The sequence below is a fragment of the Citrus clementina genome, unplaced genomic scaffold (assembly GCF_000493195.1).
Source record: "Citrus clementina cultivar Clemenules unplaced genomic scaffold, Citrus_clementina_v1.0 scaffold_4, whole genome shotgun sequence".
NCBI classification, from domain to species: Eukaryota; Viridiplantae; Streptophyta; class Magnoliopsida; order Sapindales; family Rutaceae; genus Citrus; species Citrus x clementina.
This window is the reverse complement of record NW_006262274.1, coordinates 21,333,720-21,351,170: the sequence shown is the minus strand read 5'-3', so window position 1 is coordinate 21,351,170 and position 17,451 is coordinate 21,333,720. Positions and strand designations below refer to the sequence as shown.

Below are 17,451 nucleotides of genomic sequence, written 5' to 3'. Positions count from 1 at the left end.
TCAAGATCGGTTAAAAGTTGTAAAGGGATTGCACTGTGAAAAAACTGAAAAAAAAAAAAAAAAAACAGAAAATGGGATTAAAATAGTGATGCCTTCATTTGAAGACAAGCTCCACATTAGCGTTGATTATTTCATTCTATCTGTCACGAAATGTTACACTTCTACTTTCGACGGCAAATTATATTACCTCAGAGGCTAATATTCAATCACATCACAGCTTGATACAATTTTAAAGTAAAAGTTACAGATGATGAAGCTAATATGAATATTAGAAAACAGCATTTGGAAAACAATACCGAAGAGGACCTAATTATTTCTTTTTCCAAACAAGTGGGAGGTATACAAGCTAAAAGGTGTAGCTGGATCTAAAGCTAGAATAAGCGGTAACATCTGTCCAGTCTGGGAAAAGGCCCTTCAATTTCTTTGCTTCATCAACCAAAACTTGGTCTAGTACAGCAACTTCTACCGTTAAATTCTCAGGACTGCTAGCCTGCAATTACACAAAGAAAGTTGAGCAAGCTTAAATTAGAAAGCTTGATTATTGGGATTTTTGAACGTCTGTTATGAGAGCAATATTCTACCTAAAATGGATGCATAATCCTCCTTAATATCAATAGTATTGTAATTGTAATTCGAAAAAAAAAAAAAGAAGAGGGTGTGTTTATTATGAGCTGAAAAATCACTTGACCTAAAAGGTGCTTGAAAGGGATGGCTAAAATAACAGTATTCAAGTTTGATTAATATTTCATTCATATGCAGGTGAGCAAGCAGCATTTGGACTTTTTACATGTATCAAACACAGCCAGTCCATTCCACTTTATGTAAATTTAATTCCTGTCCGGGTAGATTCGAACACTAGACCTTTAGCTTTCATTTCACTTCAAAGTTTGAGCTGAAAGGAATAGCTTAAACTATAGCATTTAAGCTTGTTTGACAACACAGTCAAACGATAAACAAAAAATTTCAAGGAAAAAAAGAAGATAGGATCGCAAATAAACTACTAAAGAACGAAAACCTTACTTCCAACCAAAAGGTCCAATTTTCATGGCTGGATCCACTAAGCCGACAAATGTATGATGGCGGGCCACCGTCAACTATTTCAGGAACTGTAAAAAAATTTCACAAGGATAAATTATGCAATCAGAAATAATTCTATTGAAAACCAATTGAAAGCCCAAAAGATTTTGCAAACCTGGAACTTTATTGTCTGCAAATGACCAATTGGATAAAGGACCTGTGATGTTAAGGACTGCAACCCAAACCTCCTCTAATGAGCTGAAAGGAGCACAACAAATATGCTGTAAAAACTTTTCTGTAGAATATGAACCTGTCCTCATAAGAGTATATACACTTATGAACATCAACCAAACAATATGTTCAATACACACAGCTTTTGTACATACTTCATAGTACAGGCCTTGAGTTGGAATTAAATTAAATCTATTGTACTTATTTTTTCATGCATTTTTAGTTAACACCAAGGTATTTTCAAGAAACTTTTAAGCCACAAAATCATCCCAATTTTGATTCATAATTTCAAGTTGTTCTACATTCACTGTTTCAGAAAGCGCTTTCAGGCTACAGAGCCAAAAATTTGTAGTGCTCAAAAGAAAATTAACGTGAAATCTTGGACTACAAGAATGAAACTTTCATGTGTGTGTGTGTGTGTGTGTGTGAGTGAGTGATTGAATTTCATATCAGTCCCTTGTCAGAACTTGCTTTAGTTATCCCAGCACTTTTGTACAAGTCCCTACAGTCAAAGAACTCATTTCACCTTGTCAGAGATCACATGCTAACTTTTGTGGTAAGATGATTAGGGCGGAAACCAATATTGAATATAAATATGTAACTTGATAACTGAATGATAATTTCAATTTCATTCAACTTACCCTAGGGAAAGTTCCAAATAAACTCTTCGAGATCCATCACCAGAAATTGTATGAGGCTTAGAAGTAGACAAATACGGGAAATAGTCATATTGCTTTGAAATCTCAGCACTGGTTGCAGGGAATTTCAAGCTTTTTGAGAATAAGAAGGATACAGGAAAGAGCACCTGCAAAGGATTCATGCGGTTAAGCAAGGACTGCCATTTGAAAAGAAAGAAATGAAAGATCTCATATCGCAAATTTGATAATGCAATACCATCCAAGTCTCTCGTTTGGAGATATTAGCAGCTTCAAGAGAGAACTCTGGACCAATGTGCAATTCCTTTGCAACTTCAGGTGCATATTTGAAAAGAAACAGAAAAGAATTGGAATCCACCACAGAAAAATCAAAACTGGATTCCACGATCTGATTTGCATCTGTCGATCCCATAGGAAATATTCTTTTAACATAAGGGAAACAAGAATTTCAAAGTTTAATCATAAGTGGAGCAGTAAACATTTCATCCCCCAGATCCCCCATGGGTTCTGGCCATGATCGTTATTAGTAGCAAACATGGTGCTTGTTTTAACTTTATTAAGTGTGCTAAAAGGTTTTCTGAATATTATTGATTCAATTTGCTTTCAATACCTGCAGTAACAAATGTATGTTGAAAAACAACCCTCTTATGTGCACCCGTGCTATATGGAAAGAACTGTGATGAGAGAGCCAAGGCAAGCACAGTCAGATGCAACAAAAACTGCAGGACAGATGACCTGGCTAGCCAGGGACCACAAATTGGTAAAAGAGGGCCCACACACCAACCAGTTACAGCACCAACTGCTGCTGCCACTACAATATCTTGTACGTAATACCCTGCAAATGACGGCACAGTAATCACAACAATTCTTTTAAAAATCTATAAAACTTGGGAAATCAAACTACTTCAGCATCATGAAAGATGCAAGTTCAAAATCACTGACCATAAGGGGATGGAAAAGCTCCCATCATACCCATCTTCTCAATTAAAAATTGGACAACAAACCCGCCAAAATAAACTGAGTATGTAATGCATGGAATTAGAGGCACAACGTAAAATAATGTTGACCTGAAAAAACAACTTTAATCAGACAACATTCTTTGATTCTGTTACCCTTTGACTATCCCTTTTGTATCAGAAAAATTACTTTCATAAGAGCGAAAAATAAGTACAAAAAGAATAATAATAATAAATTCTAGATCGAAACTTTAACATCATAACATGGAAAAAGAAAAATCAAAGGGGCTAGAAACTTTAAGGTGTGGTACAACCGTGAACCGTCTGTTGCAAATGGCAACTAACTACATGACATAAATGTTTTTATATTGCTATTTATGTATCTTTATAATATGTCTTCTGTATGGACAATGAAACAACGGTTTAACTGGAAAATCATAAAAATAAATACCTCAATGATCGACGACCATAAAAGTTGATTGATATGCAAAAGAAGATCCATGCAGGAAGCATAGAAGTAGCCACAATAAAAGTCAAGAAACCACCAGTCAATCCAGCCACAAGATAAGCCTGTTTTTACAAAAGTTATTTTAGCCAAACCAAATAACAAAACTAACGATTGAAAAAAGATAATATGCAAATGTCATCCCATAAAGCAATAAATTGAGCTGTTACGAAAAGATAACCTTATGTTGAAAATAATGTTCGCACTACATACCATTGTAAGCATAGCATAAAATCCAAATGCTCCCCAAAATCTTGCTTCATCAGATAGTGCCTGCAAGAATCATACCATAACAGAGGTTTCTTATGATTTACATTAGATCAAGTCATTGACGAGAGTCAGATTTGGTTATTGAATAAGCATGAAAATCTAGAAGCTTAAAACTGCATTAAGTTTTTGTTAATTTAACACAATCTTGAACCACATAATTTCAACCTGAAATGTAGGTAGAAAGCAGTAATTGAAAAGAAGAAAGATACGGCGTTAAATTTCATTTTGATATTTCTTCAAATAGGTGGATGTGAGGCAGTAAATTACCAAGAATCTTGCACATCCACTTTCATGGTATGTTCAGCATCTTGTAGTTGCCATAAATTGCATACAATTAAGTCCGATAAAAAATATAAATCTAACACATGCAGCACTTATTGACAGAAAGCTTACAAATTCATAGGTGATAATCATAATTATACCCCCTTTAACAGAGTAAATGAAACTAAAATTTTACCTCCTTTGATGTCTTCAGAAGCATAGCATCTTGAGATAGGGGAAAATGACTCCAAAGACTTCTTGGAATCAAAAGACCAAGAAGACTACAAGGGATGAACATCATGAAAGCCAAGAATGGATGAGCAAACCTGCATTTCACAATAACCTTGAGATATTTTTGTATTTTCGGATCTGGATACTCAAGCAGTTAACAGGAACCTTCAGAAATATCATTCTTGAAAATATTTAAAACGTGAAGCAGAATGATAACGGCAAGGAATAGTCTAAAAGTGTGATTTGCTCCCACTGCATGCTAAAAACATTATAGAAAGTTACTCTCTCAAATTCAGACAAGCTATACCGATTACATAAACATTATTGTGAGAAAAAATGTATGATTCCATACAACAAAGTTTCATCCCAACACATAAAAAAAATAAAAAATCATACGTATGCCAGAAAATAGAAAAAGATGTAAACCAAAAGGCGCACCAGCTCATTGCATAACCAGAGAAGAACAATCTTAGGACTGAAAAGGCAATTGGAAAAATAATTGCTAGCATTTTCCCAGTAGCATGGATCATCATTCCTGTGAAATAAACAAATCTGACAATGTTAAAGAAATCTTTGACAAAGGTTGAAGTTCAATATCAATATGCTCTTGACGAGCAGAAAATATGACACAAGAATGCCTTCAGAAAAAATAAATCAGCTGGCCAGTTTACCTTTCACAAAATCACTGTATGTTGCAAACCAAGAATGCAGGCCAGAGTTCAGCAGGCGCAGAAAGAATGGGACAGTGATGAAGATGACAATGGGAATCCAATGAAGTACCGTGGCTCTGCTTCTTGAATAATATATCTCAAAGATTCACAATCAAAGTAAAGGAATAATATTAACCATCCATTAATATATTATTTAAATAATTTATCGTAATAGTTACCATACAATAAATAAACTTTGAGCAGAGAACAAGCAATATTCATGTGGCTTACCATGAACCATGTCAAGTAATCAAAGAAAATAGCACGTTCATCCGTGTTTTTAATGCCAGTAGCTTCAAAAGATGCTCTATCATGGGCATTTTGTAGCTTAGAAGAATTGCTGAAGGCCTTAAGTACATTGAACAAATTATCTCCCCGTGCTTGCACACTTCCAGGTCTGTTTTAAAAAAGCTCGAAAATGTAAGAGAAAGTGCTTAAAGTTGAAATAAAACTAAAGTTCCACACAAGTAAATTTATACCAAAATAGCAGATGTAATTCATACAATAATCTGTCCACTGTATCATGAGAAGTATGGTAATAATAACCACCAATGAGAAAAATAATGTCCAGGCCAGGAATGTCCCCATAATCTTGAGAAAATATTCTGTAATCTGTATCTCCTGGAATAACAGGAAAAACATCCTGCACACAGAAAGTAGATGCATAAGTGTGGTCAAAATCCTGTTGCAAGGAATTTGGATGTCTTGTATTGTTTGGAACAATTAAGTATTCCAATGTAATGTGATCCTTCGCTCACAACCACAAGTGAAATGCTCACTAGATAGGTAGGAATTTTAAACTTAAAAAACATATAGATACTAAATAAGAAAAACCTGCGCTGCACTATGTGCCATTGGGTATATTGCTGACTGAGCATAGACTGACGAAGGCCAAGAACTGGGCCCAGATTGACATACTAAATCTGTCATCCAACAATATAATGGTCAGAATGAGAGTAGCAGCACCAAGAAATAAATTTAGCATCACATCAAAAGTTAAAAGCAGAAGACACATCCTCTAACAACCCAGGTTCCTTTGTGAGACCACATTAACAGAAAATGTCATGACATGACAACGATATAGAATCTAATTTGAACCGGACAAAGCATTTTGTACGTGTTGTGTAACACCCATCAACCAATTATCCACTGGAAAGAAATTTTGCTCCAGTCATAAAATAGTATCATTACAACATACACACCATTAAAGTTTAAGGAAATAAAATTAGCACCGAAAGCTATCATACCAAGACCTCCTGTCCCGAAATTTTGCTCCAGTCATAAAATAGTATGATTACAACATACACACCATTAAAGTTTAAGGAAATAAAATTAGCACCGAAAGCTATCATACCAAGACCTCCTGTCCCAGATGCTTCCACATTTATAACAGCTCCAACTGAATCACGCCATTTATGAGCTTTCATGAAGCCATGTGCACCCTGAACAACATATGCAGAGTAAATTGTAAATTCTTAAGTTTCTGAGAAGTTCCATATAGAAAGAAATTTGTATTTTCATAAAACAATCAAATAACAGATTCAGCAAGCTAGTGGTAGTGGTTGTCTTTTCTTCTCTCTCTCTAAGTCTTCTTTCTATTTTTTCCCCCACAGAAAAAAAAATTAATAGCTTAATTCATCCCCCCACAAACTCTGTCACAGTTGCCCATGATGTTTAAATCCAAAATCACTGATCAATGCATCAATTTCACTTAATCATCAATATTTTTTATCTTGAAATTTCCTGAAATAACCAGAGACTTCCAACTTCGAGAATAACATAACAAATTCAGTTTTGAATGTTGACAATGCAAAATGCATTCTTTTTTTTAACCCTTCGTTTCTTTTGGCAAGAAACCAGATACTTGATTCAAAGAAAAGAAAGAAAACACAAAACTGAACCACAGGTCCACAAGGGCAGCAAAAATAGCTCAGTAAAAGGCTAACTATCAGCTATATGGTATAAAATACAGCTATCTGTAGCCCTAAGAGTATAACATCCAAATTCACAAAAAATAAAATAAAATAAAATAAAGCGACCCAGCAAGTGCCAAAGAAGATTTGGTAACACAGATAGAAGTCTCTTCGAACTACCAAGTTTCAAAACAAGTATTGCTATGATTCTTACCAACATAAAAAGTTCTTCGGCACCGTTGAATAGAAAAATAATAGGCCGAGGGGGAATCCAGCCAGAATCTATAGTAAGTCTAGCCAGTTCAAGCATCGATGCTGAGTACAAAAGAAGTGGAGAAAGAATGAAATGATGAAGCAACTATCCCCTGTAAAGTATGACCAATTCAGTGACAACATTCTTAGTACCCACCAACACATGAACCACAATCACCAGCACCAGGGGAACTAAGTGGACCGTCAAAATGACCATTCATTAAAACCGACGGATCAGTATCTTGTGAGTCTGTTGACGATATTCTGCCAAAAAATACAAGTTATTTCACACATAAAAACTAACACGACTTATTCACCAATGCTTTGTCTTCTAAAAGTAAGTACACGTGGATCAAGTTCTTTTCACATTGCGGCAGTGACATACAAGAAGTCTCGCGCATGATAAAATGCTCTATGTCGTGATACGGATAAAATAGTGTTCTCCTAACTCTTTTCCTGTAAAATGATTTTGAGCTAATTGCCCTACTGCCTGAAGGACTTATCGCTATCATATTTTGTCCAACATTGAAAAAATTCTATTTGTTCCTAAACGATTGATTTTCATCCCACAAAATCAGTAAGGGGGAAAAAAATTCCAAGGCCATAATCTCAAATAACAAGGTTTACCTCATGACAATATTTGTATGGTTTCTATACCCCAGAGATATACTGTGGCCTAAAAATATCATATTGAAGGAGCCATTAACAACATTCTCCTCAATCTCAATTCTGCATATTAAACAATAAATAATATAAGTTAATAAACACAACACAAAATTCCAAAAATCACTCTCTAAGTTTAGCACAAAACACAAATGAACCCATTAGAAAGTATACAACTTAACCTCAAGTATCCAGACAACATTACCAACCTAAACTTAGGACCAGCTCTCTCCTTTATACCCTCCAACTGTGTTTTGATATACACAGCAGCTTCTCTCAAGCCTGGCCGACCTTCCTGTTGACAATTTCAACATTAGAACAACTCTAACACAAGATATTATGGATATGTTTGCAATTGTCAAGCCTCTGCTTAAATTTGACAGTAGAGCTATTAAAGTGTGTGTTAAACACCCGCGCTGACAGCCAATGCTTGTCAATCATTCACAGACCACTAGCGATTATATTCCACAAACAGCAGTCGGCTCAGAGACACAACACTTCAATTTCGATTTCTCTTTATATTTCCTATTGTTCCTTGACAATATAAGAGTTAACTCCCTTGATAACTCCCTTGACAAAGTACTTATATTCATTTTTCTAATACAAATTAAAAAAAAAAATAGTTATCGTGGACTCACTTGGCGATCACCAATCTCATCGGCCAAAACGCGAACGTGTTGAATGGCTCTAGCTTCGGAGAACCGATCAAGAGGCGCGTCGGAATCAAGCGGCTTTACAAACTTCAAGTGAACTATTGAGTAGACCAAGGCCGACATGAGTCCGTACATGAATGATAATACAAGCAAAACTTTGAAGGCGGTGACGTCCCTGTAATCGAATCGAAAGGCCATTTTTTTTTCTTTTTCTCTTTCTCTCTCTCTTCTCTGGTTTTCGGCAAACCAAAGGGGCGATCTTTCGTCTCTTATAGCTTCGGAGTTTCAAAAACGGCGCAGTTTAGAGTAGATTTGACGCACGGAGAAAGTTGCTTGCGTGTTATATAGAGAAATGACAAAGTGTGCGTAATGCAACGTCATCTGTTTTATACGCCTGTTCTGTTCTCGAAGATGCTGTTTTCTGGCTTTCTTTCAACGAACTGAACTCAAGAGTGAAGAAATAAACATTACAGATGGAGTTCCCTCCGGTTGCGTGGCGATTCGTGAATCCTCTTGATGGGCGATTTGCCGAGTGTCTTAATTTGAAAATTTTTTAAAAAATAAGGAGCGATGACTCGAAGTGGGGCCGATTGCTTATTTGTATTCGTTTTGGATTGGCTTTCTGGGCTCGCCATCGCAAGCAAAAGGAACGTTGTTGTATGTTTAAAATTCGGGGAATGAATAATGATTTTATGATGATGTTTGGTATTATTGGACTATTGGTGGTAAGTTGAGTAATGCCATCACAAAGCACATCGTTGATTATATATTTTTGTTGCATGTTGAAAATAATTTGTCGAAAGAATAGTTATTTATTTTATTTTATTTTTTAAGGCAGAGGGGAATGGTCAAAATACAAAATTATTTTTTCATCTCTCTTATCTCTTCAAAAAGTTAAATTGGAATAGACCATACCACTACTCCACTAGAGTAATATCTTGAAAGAAAATTAATACATAATTCAAAACCAATACCTAACATTTGTTTTTTGCCTGTGGTTGCATTCAACTATCATTAATAGTATGATCGCAGTTAAACGAGTTTTTCTTTAATATAATTTTTTTACATTTGATCTTAAAATGTAAAATAAATCCTTATTGTAATTTTGACATACAGTATGATCATTAAAATATATGGTGTCAATTATTAACTAGTATGGATTAATAAAATCTCTTGAATTGATCAAATCTCTTAAATTAATACAAGAGGATTGAGGTTTGGGTTGAATTGATCTGAGTATAAATAAAAATTAATTACTTGTTATCTAGGCAAACGTGCATTAATGATACGTCAATGATCAATACATTGAACTAATAATGTAGAAGCACTGTACGTATTATATTCATCATTTTAGCCAATGCCATAATATAAGAATGTAATTTGAAAAAAAATATTATTGTCAAAAAAAAAAAAAGATGGTTCTTGTCAACACCGTGGTTTATTTATTTATTTCTTTAATAGTCGATCACCGCCACTTAAAAAATTAAAGGGAAATTTACTTTTTGAAAGAAAAAAATAAATACAAATTTTCTAAATCTAGCAAGTAACAAACACTATTTTCCTCCAAAAAAAAATACAAATTTTCTAAATTTAGCAAGCAACAAACATTATTTTCCTCCAATTTCTAGCATCCACCTTTGAAAAAAATTAAATCCATCCAATTTATCTCCAATTTCTATTTATTTTGGGTTAAATTATAATTTTGAGGGGTAAAAAGGTCATTCTGTTAAATTTGCTAACGAAAATTAAACGGAAGTGGAAGAATGCAACAAAAGGTAAAATTTAGGTGGCGCGCTAAAAAATAAGTGTTTGTGTATTTTTGAAAAAGACAAAACAAACAGGTGGACGGTTGTAAATTTCCTCAAAATTTAAATTGGCAGATGCTACAATACAAAATTGCTAGTTTTAAGGTAGGTTTTTTTTTTTATTAAAAAAATGTTTTAATGGTAGCTTAAACCTTGAAAATTTAAAACCTGTAAGAAATTGTCAAGTTTTGGTAATGATGTTCCATATCAATTGATCCTAAGGTCCTAATTGCCAGCTTTATTTTGAAATTTGTTGTATTTAATTTTGACCATTTTGGTGTGATATTTCTTTCAGAAAATACTGCATGAATGCAACCAAACTTCTCCTTAATCCAGTGTGAGCTCATCAAATCTTTACTACCCGTGCGATTTCCATAGAACTTACCAATTCAATTCAATCAACATTTGCAAAACCAGAAAATATAAAATATTAAAAAAGGTAAATGTGTTACTGTATCTTTTTATATATATAAAATTAGACAAATAAGCCACATGCAATATATTCGCTCAAGCAATAAGCTTAACGGGTCGCATAACATCTAATTTTTGTAGCACGACCAAGCTATGTAGCCCTCGTGGCCGGGTTGGTCGAGAAAAACCGGTCACATGAAATTTTCCCTTATAAATTATAAGCCACGTGATTTCTATTGTGTTCAAGGTGTTCATGGCCAGTTGGCAACCATCTCATTTTCTTACGAGGTTCTTGGTCACAACTCGCAACAAGATCACATTTCATAGCATACCACGGCCCTTGCTTTTAGAGCTTGTTGCCAAGCGTGTTGATGGGTTGGTTAAAAATGGTTTTATGCTGGGATTCCTTTTTCCTCTTTAATTTATAAACATGAATCATACTTGTAACTAAACCTGTTTAGTTTATTTGAGCAAAATAATAATAATAATTTAAAGATTTTTTTTTTCAATAACAGCGAACAATTCCTGTTTGATTTTTGATAAAAATCTTTTATTTGGTAACTAAAATAATCAATTTTTTTTATATATAAAAGATATAACTAAATACTAATTATTTAAATTCCTATATCTTAAGTCCAGTAGTTAAAAAGTTGAAAATTAATTAAAAGAATAAGCTTAACAATACAAAATAAATGAATTTAATAAATATTTTTGGATTTAGTGGACGGCTTAAGCAGTTAATTTTCATGTATGGATCTAAACAAATGAATTTGTTTTTAGTGTATTATATTTTGAAGCTTTAAATGTATTTTCTAACTTTATTTAAATAATTTATTTATTTAAATCTTATTTAATTTTAAATTTAATTGTTAATAAAATTATTTTTATATTAATTTTTTATTTAATTAATTCGTAGATAAGATATAATTAAAAAATTTTAACGTACAAATTAATTTATAAAATAATAAAAATAAATATGAATTGAGTCAAATTAAAAATTTATAATTCGTAAAAATTATTATTTCAATATAAATTAATATACAATCTTTAAAATTCTATCCGTGAACACCACAGTGTACGCCAAAGTCTTTAAGACATTGACCTTTATTTACCTTGTTCATCAAAGAACAAGTCCTCGGAGTCGGAACCGACTTTTTTTTTTTTTTTTTAGTTTTTAACATAATAGAGTTCACTTTACTTTAATTGCACTTCAGTTGGCTACACTGATGCGGCATCCACGGTGATCTAGAGATTAAAATAGCAGAGCCGGTACTCGTTATCGGCGAAAAGGTAAATATATGCTCATCTTTTACAAAATCATTATTCGGTACTCGGTAGAATTAAGTTTTAAGTTAATTAAGAGCTGGACGGCACAGACTCACAGAGAGCATGTTCATAAGTCATGTAGATAAAGTGAGGCGCTGCTTATCATCGTTCCATTTTGTCCAACCAAACGACAGCCGTTATTAATCAAACGACACTGGGTGGCATTACAGCACCAGTACGCAGATAAGACTGTTGATGGAACATCGAGAGATCTCCAAAATGTTTGAAAAAGCAATACTCTCTCTCATTTTCCTTCTTCTCCTCGTAATTACTTACTCAGTTTTCATCGGAACCGTTGATATTCGATCACACTTCTTCCCTTTACTACAATCAACGGCACAGTCCTGTTCAGCACCTCTCAGAGTCTACATGTATGATCTCCCTAGGAGGTTCCACGTAGGCATGCTGGATCACAGTAGTCCCGATGGTTTACCCGTGACCAGTGAGAACCTGCCGCGTTGGCCGCGGAGTTCGGGCATCAAGAGGCAGCATAGCGTCGAGTATTGGCTTATGGCTTCGCTTTTGTACGACGGCGAAAGTGAAGAGAGAGAGGCTGTTAGGGTTTCTGATCCCGACACGGCGCAGGCGTTTTTTGTGCCTTTTTTCTCTTCCTTGAGTTTTAACACACACGGCCATAACATGACGGATCCCGATACCGAGTTTGATCGCCAATTACAGGTAGTTACTCTAGTTCATTGGTTTCTTTGTCGATTTAATTAGTGCTGCAAAATTTAGTAATTTACGGGGGGAAAAAAAAGTTGCCTTTGGATTTTGCTGTTAAAATTGGATAATATGTATTTTCTGAAAAATCAATAATGTATCTGCTTAATTGGATACTGGGAGTAAAATTGAAAAGTAGCTAAAGAATGCAAAGTTGAAGTTACCGGCTTTCTAAATTAGAGTAGTCAATAGGTGTGGCAGTGAAGTTAGTTGTTGATTTTATTTAGAGAGCTTATGCAGTGATGTTGAAAGTGAAGGATTTTAACATTTCTTTCAGAGTTTTCTGAGCTACTTGATAGAAGACGACTTGAGGTCCCTCAGTAAGCGCTTACTCTAGCCAAAATTAGATGCAGGGGAAATTACTGTACTAATCATATGGAAAATATACGAATCACTCTTTTCACATTTCGTGTAACCGTCGTATTGTGTGTTCTGGTTATAAATAAATTTAGAATTACTAAGGTGTGAGGGAGGATGGAAGCTAAAGGAGTCTGTTTGTTAGTCAATTCCAAGTAACATCTCGCCTTTCTGTGAACTTGCTTGAGCAAGGATATGAAAGTTTTCACGAGTTGGATAATGAGCTCCGATTGCGGAACCTGCTATTGTAAACTGTGTCAATCATGGAACATAAAAAGCGTTACCCATTGCTATATTTTAGGAAATTTGCTATATTTGCACTATATATTATCTGCTATTCAACATTCCTTCAATATCTGAATTTTTATTTTTATTTTTATTTTTATTGTTTTTCATTTTTGGACTTGTCAACATCGGTTGCTTCTGATTTCAGATTGAGATACTAGAATTCTTGCGGAATTCCAAATACTGGCAGAAGTCTGGAGGCAGAGACCATGTGATTCCAATGACACATCCAAATGCTTTCAGATTTCTTCGACAGCAGTTGAATGCATCAATTCTTATTGTTGCAGATTTTGGCCGCTATCCCAGGAGTATGTCAAATCTAAGCAAAGATGTGGTCGCTCCTTACGTACATGTTGTGGAATCCTTTACAGATGATAACCCTCCAGATCCATTTGTGGCTCGCAAGACACTTCTTTTCTTTCAGGGGAATACTATTAGAAAAGATGTATTATAGCCTGACCAATGATGTTCTCATTTGAAAACCAGAATATCAAACTGGAATTGATTAGTTCTGATCTATTATGTTGCAGGAAGGCAAAGTTCGTGCCAAACTGGCAAAGATATTAACTGGTTATGATGATGTTCATTATGAGCGAAGTGCACCAACAACAAAAAGCATTAAAGAGGTATGCAGTGAAGCGCTATGTAGATCATAGAGTTATTGTTAGGGTCCCCTAAATAAGATCTATTTATATTGTCCGATCAAAGTATTTCTGAGAGTCATGGAATGGGATATTGTTGAACTATTACAGTGCAAACTGCATGGACATTCTCAGAATATCTTGCATCATACAGTGCTTGCATCCCTATTCTTTTCGTACATGAAGAGAACTGGTAATTACAATCATTAGAGACATAGGAATTAGATTTTATGTCTGTTCTTACTGTCTACAGCTTCTATCCTAAAATAAAAGGAATGTGTGTGTTTATGTCAGGGGTAAAATGAAAATTTATTCACTAATACAGGAGCAACAATGACTTCCCAGCCAGGGGTGAAAAATTGCATAAAATTGTGTTTACCTAAGTGGTTTGTTCTAATAATAAGTTTTAACCAGAAATTTTCCTATTTCATCTAATTTTTTCTGTTCCTCTCTCATACCAGTCTACAGAAGGGATGCGTTCATCAAAGTTCTGTCTGCATCCTGCAGGAGACACGCCATCATCGTGCCGTTTGTTTGATGCTATTGTGAGCCACTGTGTTCCTGTCATTGTGAGTGATCGGATTGAGCTACCCTTTGAGGATGAAATTGACTACTCCGAGTTCTCTGTTTTCTTTTCTATAAAAGAGGCAGGACAGCCCGGTTACATGATTGATCAGCTGAGGCAGATTCCAAAAGCGAGATGGATTGAAATGTGGCAGCGTCTTAAAAGCATCTCTCATTACTACGAATTCCAGTACCCACCAAAGAAGGAAGATGCTGTCAATATGGTTTGGAGACAGGTAAAGAACAAAATTCCTGGAGTCCAGCTAGCTGTACATAGACATCGAAGATTGAAAATTCCAGATTGGTGGAGTATATGATTTATCTTCCTTATGTGAAACTGTACATTTCACAATTTTTCCATCATCTGTGATGGCAACCCATTTAGGGGAAATAATCACAGGTAGTCACTAGATCTTAATTCCCATTGTTTGCCGGCTTACATTTCATGTAACATATAGAGCTTTTTTCTTTTTCTTTTTTTCCTTGCTTGATTATATGACTGATGACAAAGACTTGGTGCAGAAGCAAGTTCTGGATAATGTAATGACATAGGGCTGTATACATACAGTCATACGGAATTCAGTGTCTTCCAACTGGCTGTAATATTTGTTGATGTGTTCATATTTGTTGGTAATTAGTCATTCAATTCAATGTCTTATATTGGTACATGGAAGAGGCCAAAGCAGCTGCTTTGTATTTGGTTTTGGCTGTGCGTTCACCTTACGCTGCTTTGTGCGAAAGTTATCCTGCTCCAAAAGAGATGATCAACGAGTGTCCACTAGTAAATTGCTGAATCTAATTGATGGGAGAATGCTCTCCGAAGTCTGCAAATAGCCAGTTGAGTGCAGAGGTTAGATCTGGGCTTGTGATACAAACTTCACAGCTTGGTGCCTGAGAATGGAAGGAATTATTCATTGTCAGCAGATATTTTACATGGGACTATAGGCTTTGGTAGTATCATTGTTCATTATTTAGTGTTTCAATCGGAGTTTCGGCTCCTGACAAGGTTCATTGAAGTGATTTACGAATCCGCCGCCTATTCAGTATAGAAGCCCATCTCATATTATTTTATTATTATTATTAATGACGAGGATATCTCATGATTTGAACATATTTAGAATTTACAAGATATTTTTGACATATTTTTATTTATGTATTTTGGAGATATTTATTTTATTCACATCTGGTAACTAATGACATGTAACTGGCCCGGCCCACTGTTTAAGAAATCTTGTCCTACTTTGGATTAATTAAGGATTCTTTTAATCATTATCAAGTTGTACTCCGCTATTGTAACAACCATGTGATTAGAAAAAGTATTTTTGGAGGACAAATTTAAGGGAGGGGCGTGGGTAACATACATGATTCTTGTTGGCTTGTTGCCGTGCTTTTAAGAGCAGAACAGACGTCTTAAACCATTCAGTTGCGCAATAAAATCTACGTGGCAGTCATATCAAATTCGAAAATCGGATGACCGGCATTGGACAAACATTTACGAATATATAACAGTTAGGGGCGTAGCTAACTCCAAAGACATTGGCCTTTATCTAATTATCTTCTTTTGTCGCCAGATTCTTTTTATTGTAAGGTTTTGTTCACCACTCCCAACCGTCCTCACACACTACTCCTGCGAGTAAGAAGCACCCCAGCTTGTTTATTATTAATCCGTTAAATATGAATGTAAATGTTTATCATGAATGTTCATCAATTTTTCCTGCATAAAACCATAAAGAAGTTCGCCCAAAATATAACAACAGAACATTATAATAATTGATAATGCTCTAGTTCAATAACAATTTCTAGGGTCGTATACCATACCAACAATGTTTTAAAGGGAAATGTTTGGGATCATTACCTTGATTTGCTATAATCCATCCTTAACTGTTGAGACTGCTGAGTTCTTCTACGGTTACGACCCTATTTAAGTTTATTGCAAATCACAGCTTCAACCCTTCAATAATCTATACACACACAAGCACAAATGACAACATAATAGATCAGAGTTTGCTTACATTTTATGACTAAGTGTAGGGATTACTCATGTAATAATACAAAATTAACTACTTTAGTGTGAGCTAAAATAGCCCAATTAAAGATTGAATTTGTTCATAATACACTATAATATAAGATATAATAAAATTAAACTCACAAATATAATATTTGATCACATAATAAAAAAGTCTATTAACATTTCTCTTTGATATTTTATATTAAACATATATTAATTCGGTAAAATATAAAATAATTAAGATATTTTATAATTGTCCACATGAGAAATAAATACAACTTCTTGCTCAATAGGAAAAACTTATTTGAGTGCTGCTAAATGTCGAGAATATTGAGAGAACCCTGAGAGAAACGACAGCTTGTGCTGTCGTTTCGTTCTCTTGCCCCCCCACATGACCCACACTTTTCATTAAGAAAAATGAGTAATGCCCCTTGCCCCCGTGAAAAAGGCAAGCGTATTGAATATCAGCTTATCCTTCTTCTTTTTCACAACTCATTTCTTTTAGAATTCTCTCAGCCTTCCTGACGTTTATTTCATCACATAATATAAAAGTCTATTAACATTAATTCTCTTTATTATTTTATATTAGACATATATTAACTCAATAAAATATAAAATAATTAAGATATTTTATAATTGTCCACGTGAGAAATAAACACAACTTCTTGCTCAATCGGAAAAACTTATTTTGTTATTAAAAAAGAAAATAAAGAACCCTGTGGACGTGTATTTCACTCTCTTTCGAGAGTGTTTGAAAGATAACGCTTAGTTGCTCGTCAAGGAGTCTCACCTACTCTGATTGCTATTCGGTGGGGAGTTTTTACGAGACGGCCATGTGGAATCTGAAGATAGTTTTTGGACTCCTTGTCACACTAGCGACTCAACAGATACTTGTCTATTCAACAGTCCCTCCATTACAAAACTACAAATGAGTCTCAAAAGTCTATATTACCCCTTTACACCAGTGGCCCCGTAACTATCAGTCTCTTTTACAATCAATATCCAGAAAATTAAAA

General features: G+C 34.6%; 2 protein-coding genes across 5 annotated transcripts; one reads left to right on the top strand and one right to left on the bottom strand.

The window, feature by feature from the left end:
* Positions 1–72: 72 nt before the first annotated feature.
* LOC18044095 (endoplasmic reticulum metallopeptidase 1) lies at positions 73–9,003 on the bottom strand. 3 transcript variants are annotated; one of them, XM_006437984.2, is made up of 21 exons: positions 8,304–9,000; positions 7,875–7,960; positions 7,630–7,731; positions 7,160–7,266; positions 6,965–7,065; positions 6,192–6,279; positions 5,672–5,760; positions 5,341–5,480; positions 5,069–5,234; positions 4,799–4,934; positions 4,566–4,662; positions 4,093–4,222; positions 3,579–3,638; positions 3,312–3,430; positions 2,847–2,971; positions 2,515–2,739; positions 2,143–2,303; positions 1,890–2,053; positions 1,193–1,275; positions 1,021–1,106; positions 73–490 (listed from the first exon to the last, which is right to left on the bottom strand). In XM_006437984.2, the coding sequence occupies exons 1-21, from the start codon at positions 8,514–8,516 to the stop codon at positions 347–349; spliced, it is 2,622 nt and encodes an 873-aa protein (XP_006438047.1). In that variant the 5' UTR covers positions 8,517–9,000; the 3' UTR covers positions 73–346. The 3 variants fall into 3 exon arrangements, with proteins under 3 accessions (XP_006438047.1, XP_024041459.1, XP_024041460.1); XM_024185691.1 differs by lacking the exon at positions 7,875–7,960 and having other exon boundaries at positions 8,304–8,418; XM_024185692.1 differs by lacking the exons at positions 73–490; positions 1,021–1,106; positions 1,193–1,275 and having other exon boundaries at positions 1,929–2,053; positions 2,143–2,326; positions 8,304–9,003.
* Positions 9,004–11,619: 2,616 nt separating this feature from the next.
* On the top strand, positions 11,620–15,034 carry LOC18043237 (probable arabinosyltransferase ARAD1). 2 transcript variants are annotated; one of them, XM_024186423.1, is made up of 5 exons: positions 11,620–11,824; positions 11,943–12,538; positions 13,371–13,667; positions 13,753–13,848; positions 14,325–15,034. In XM_024186423.1, exons 2-5 carry the CDS (start codon positions 12,056–12,058, stop codon positions 14,742–14,744), a joined length of 1,296 nt encoding a protein of 431 aa, XP_024042191.1. In that variant the 5' UTR covers positions 11,620–11,824; positions 11,943–12,055; the 3' UTR covers positions 14,745–15,034. The 2 variants fall into 2 exon arrangements, with proteins under 2 accessions (XP_024042191.1, XP_024042190.1); XM_024186422.1 differs by having other exon boundaries at positions 11,935–12,538.
* The last annotated feature ends 2,417 nt before the right edge of the window (positions 15,035–17,451 follow it).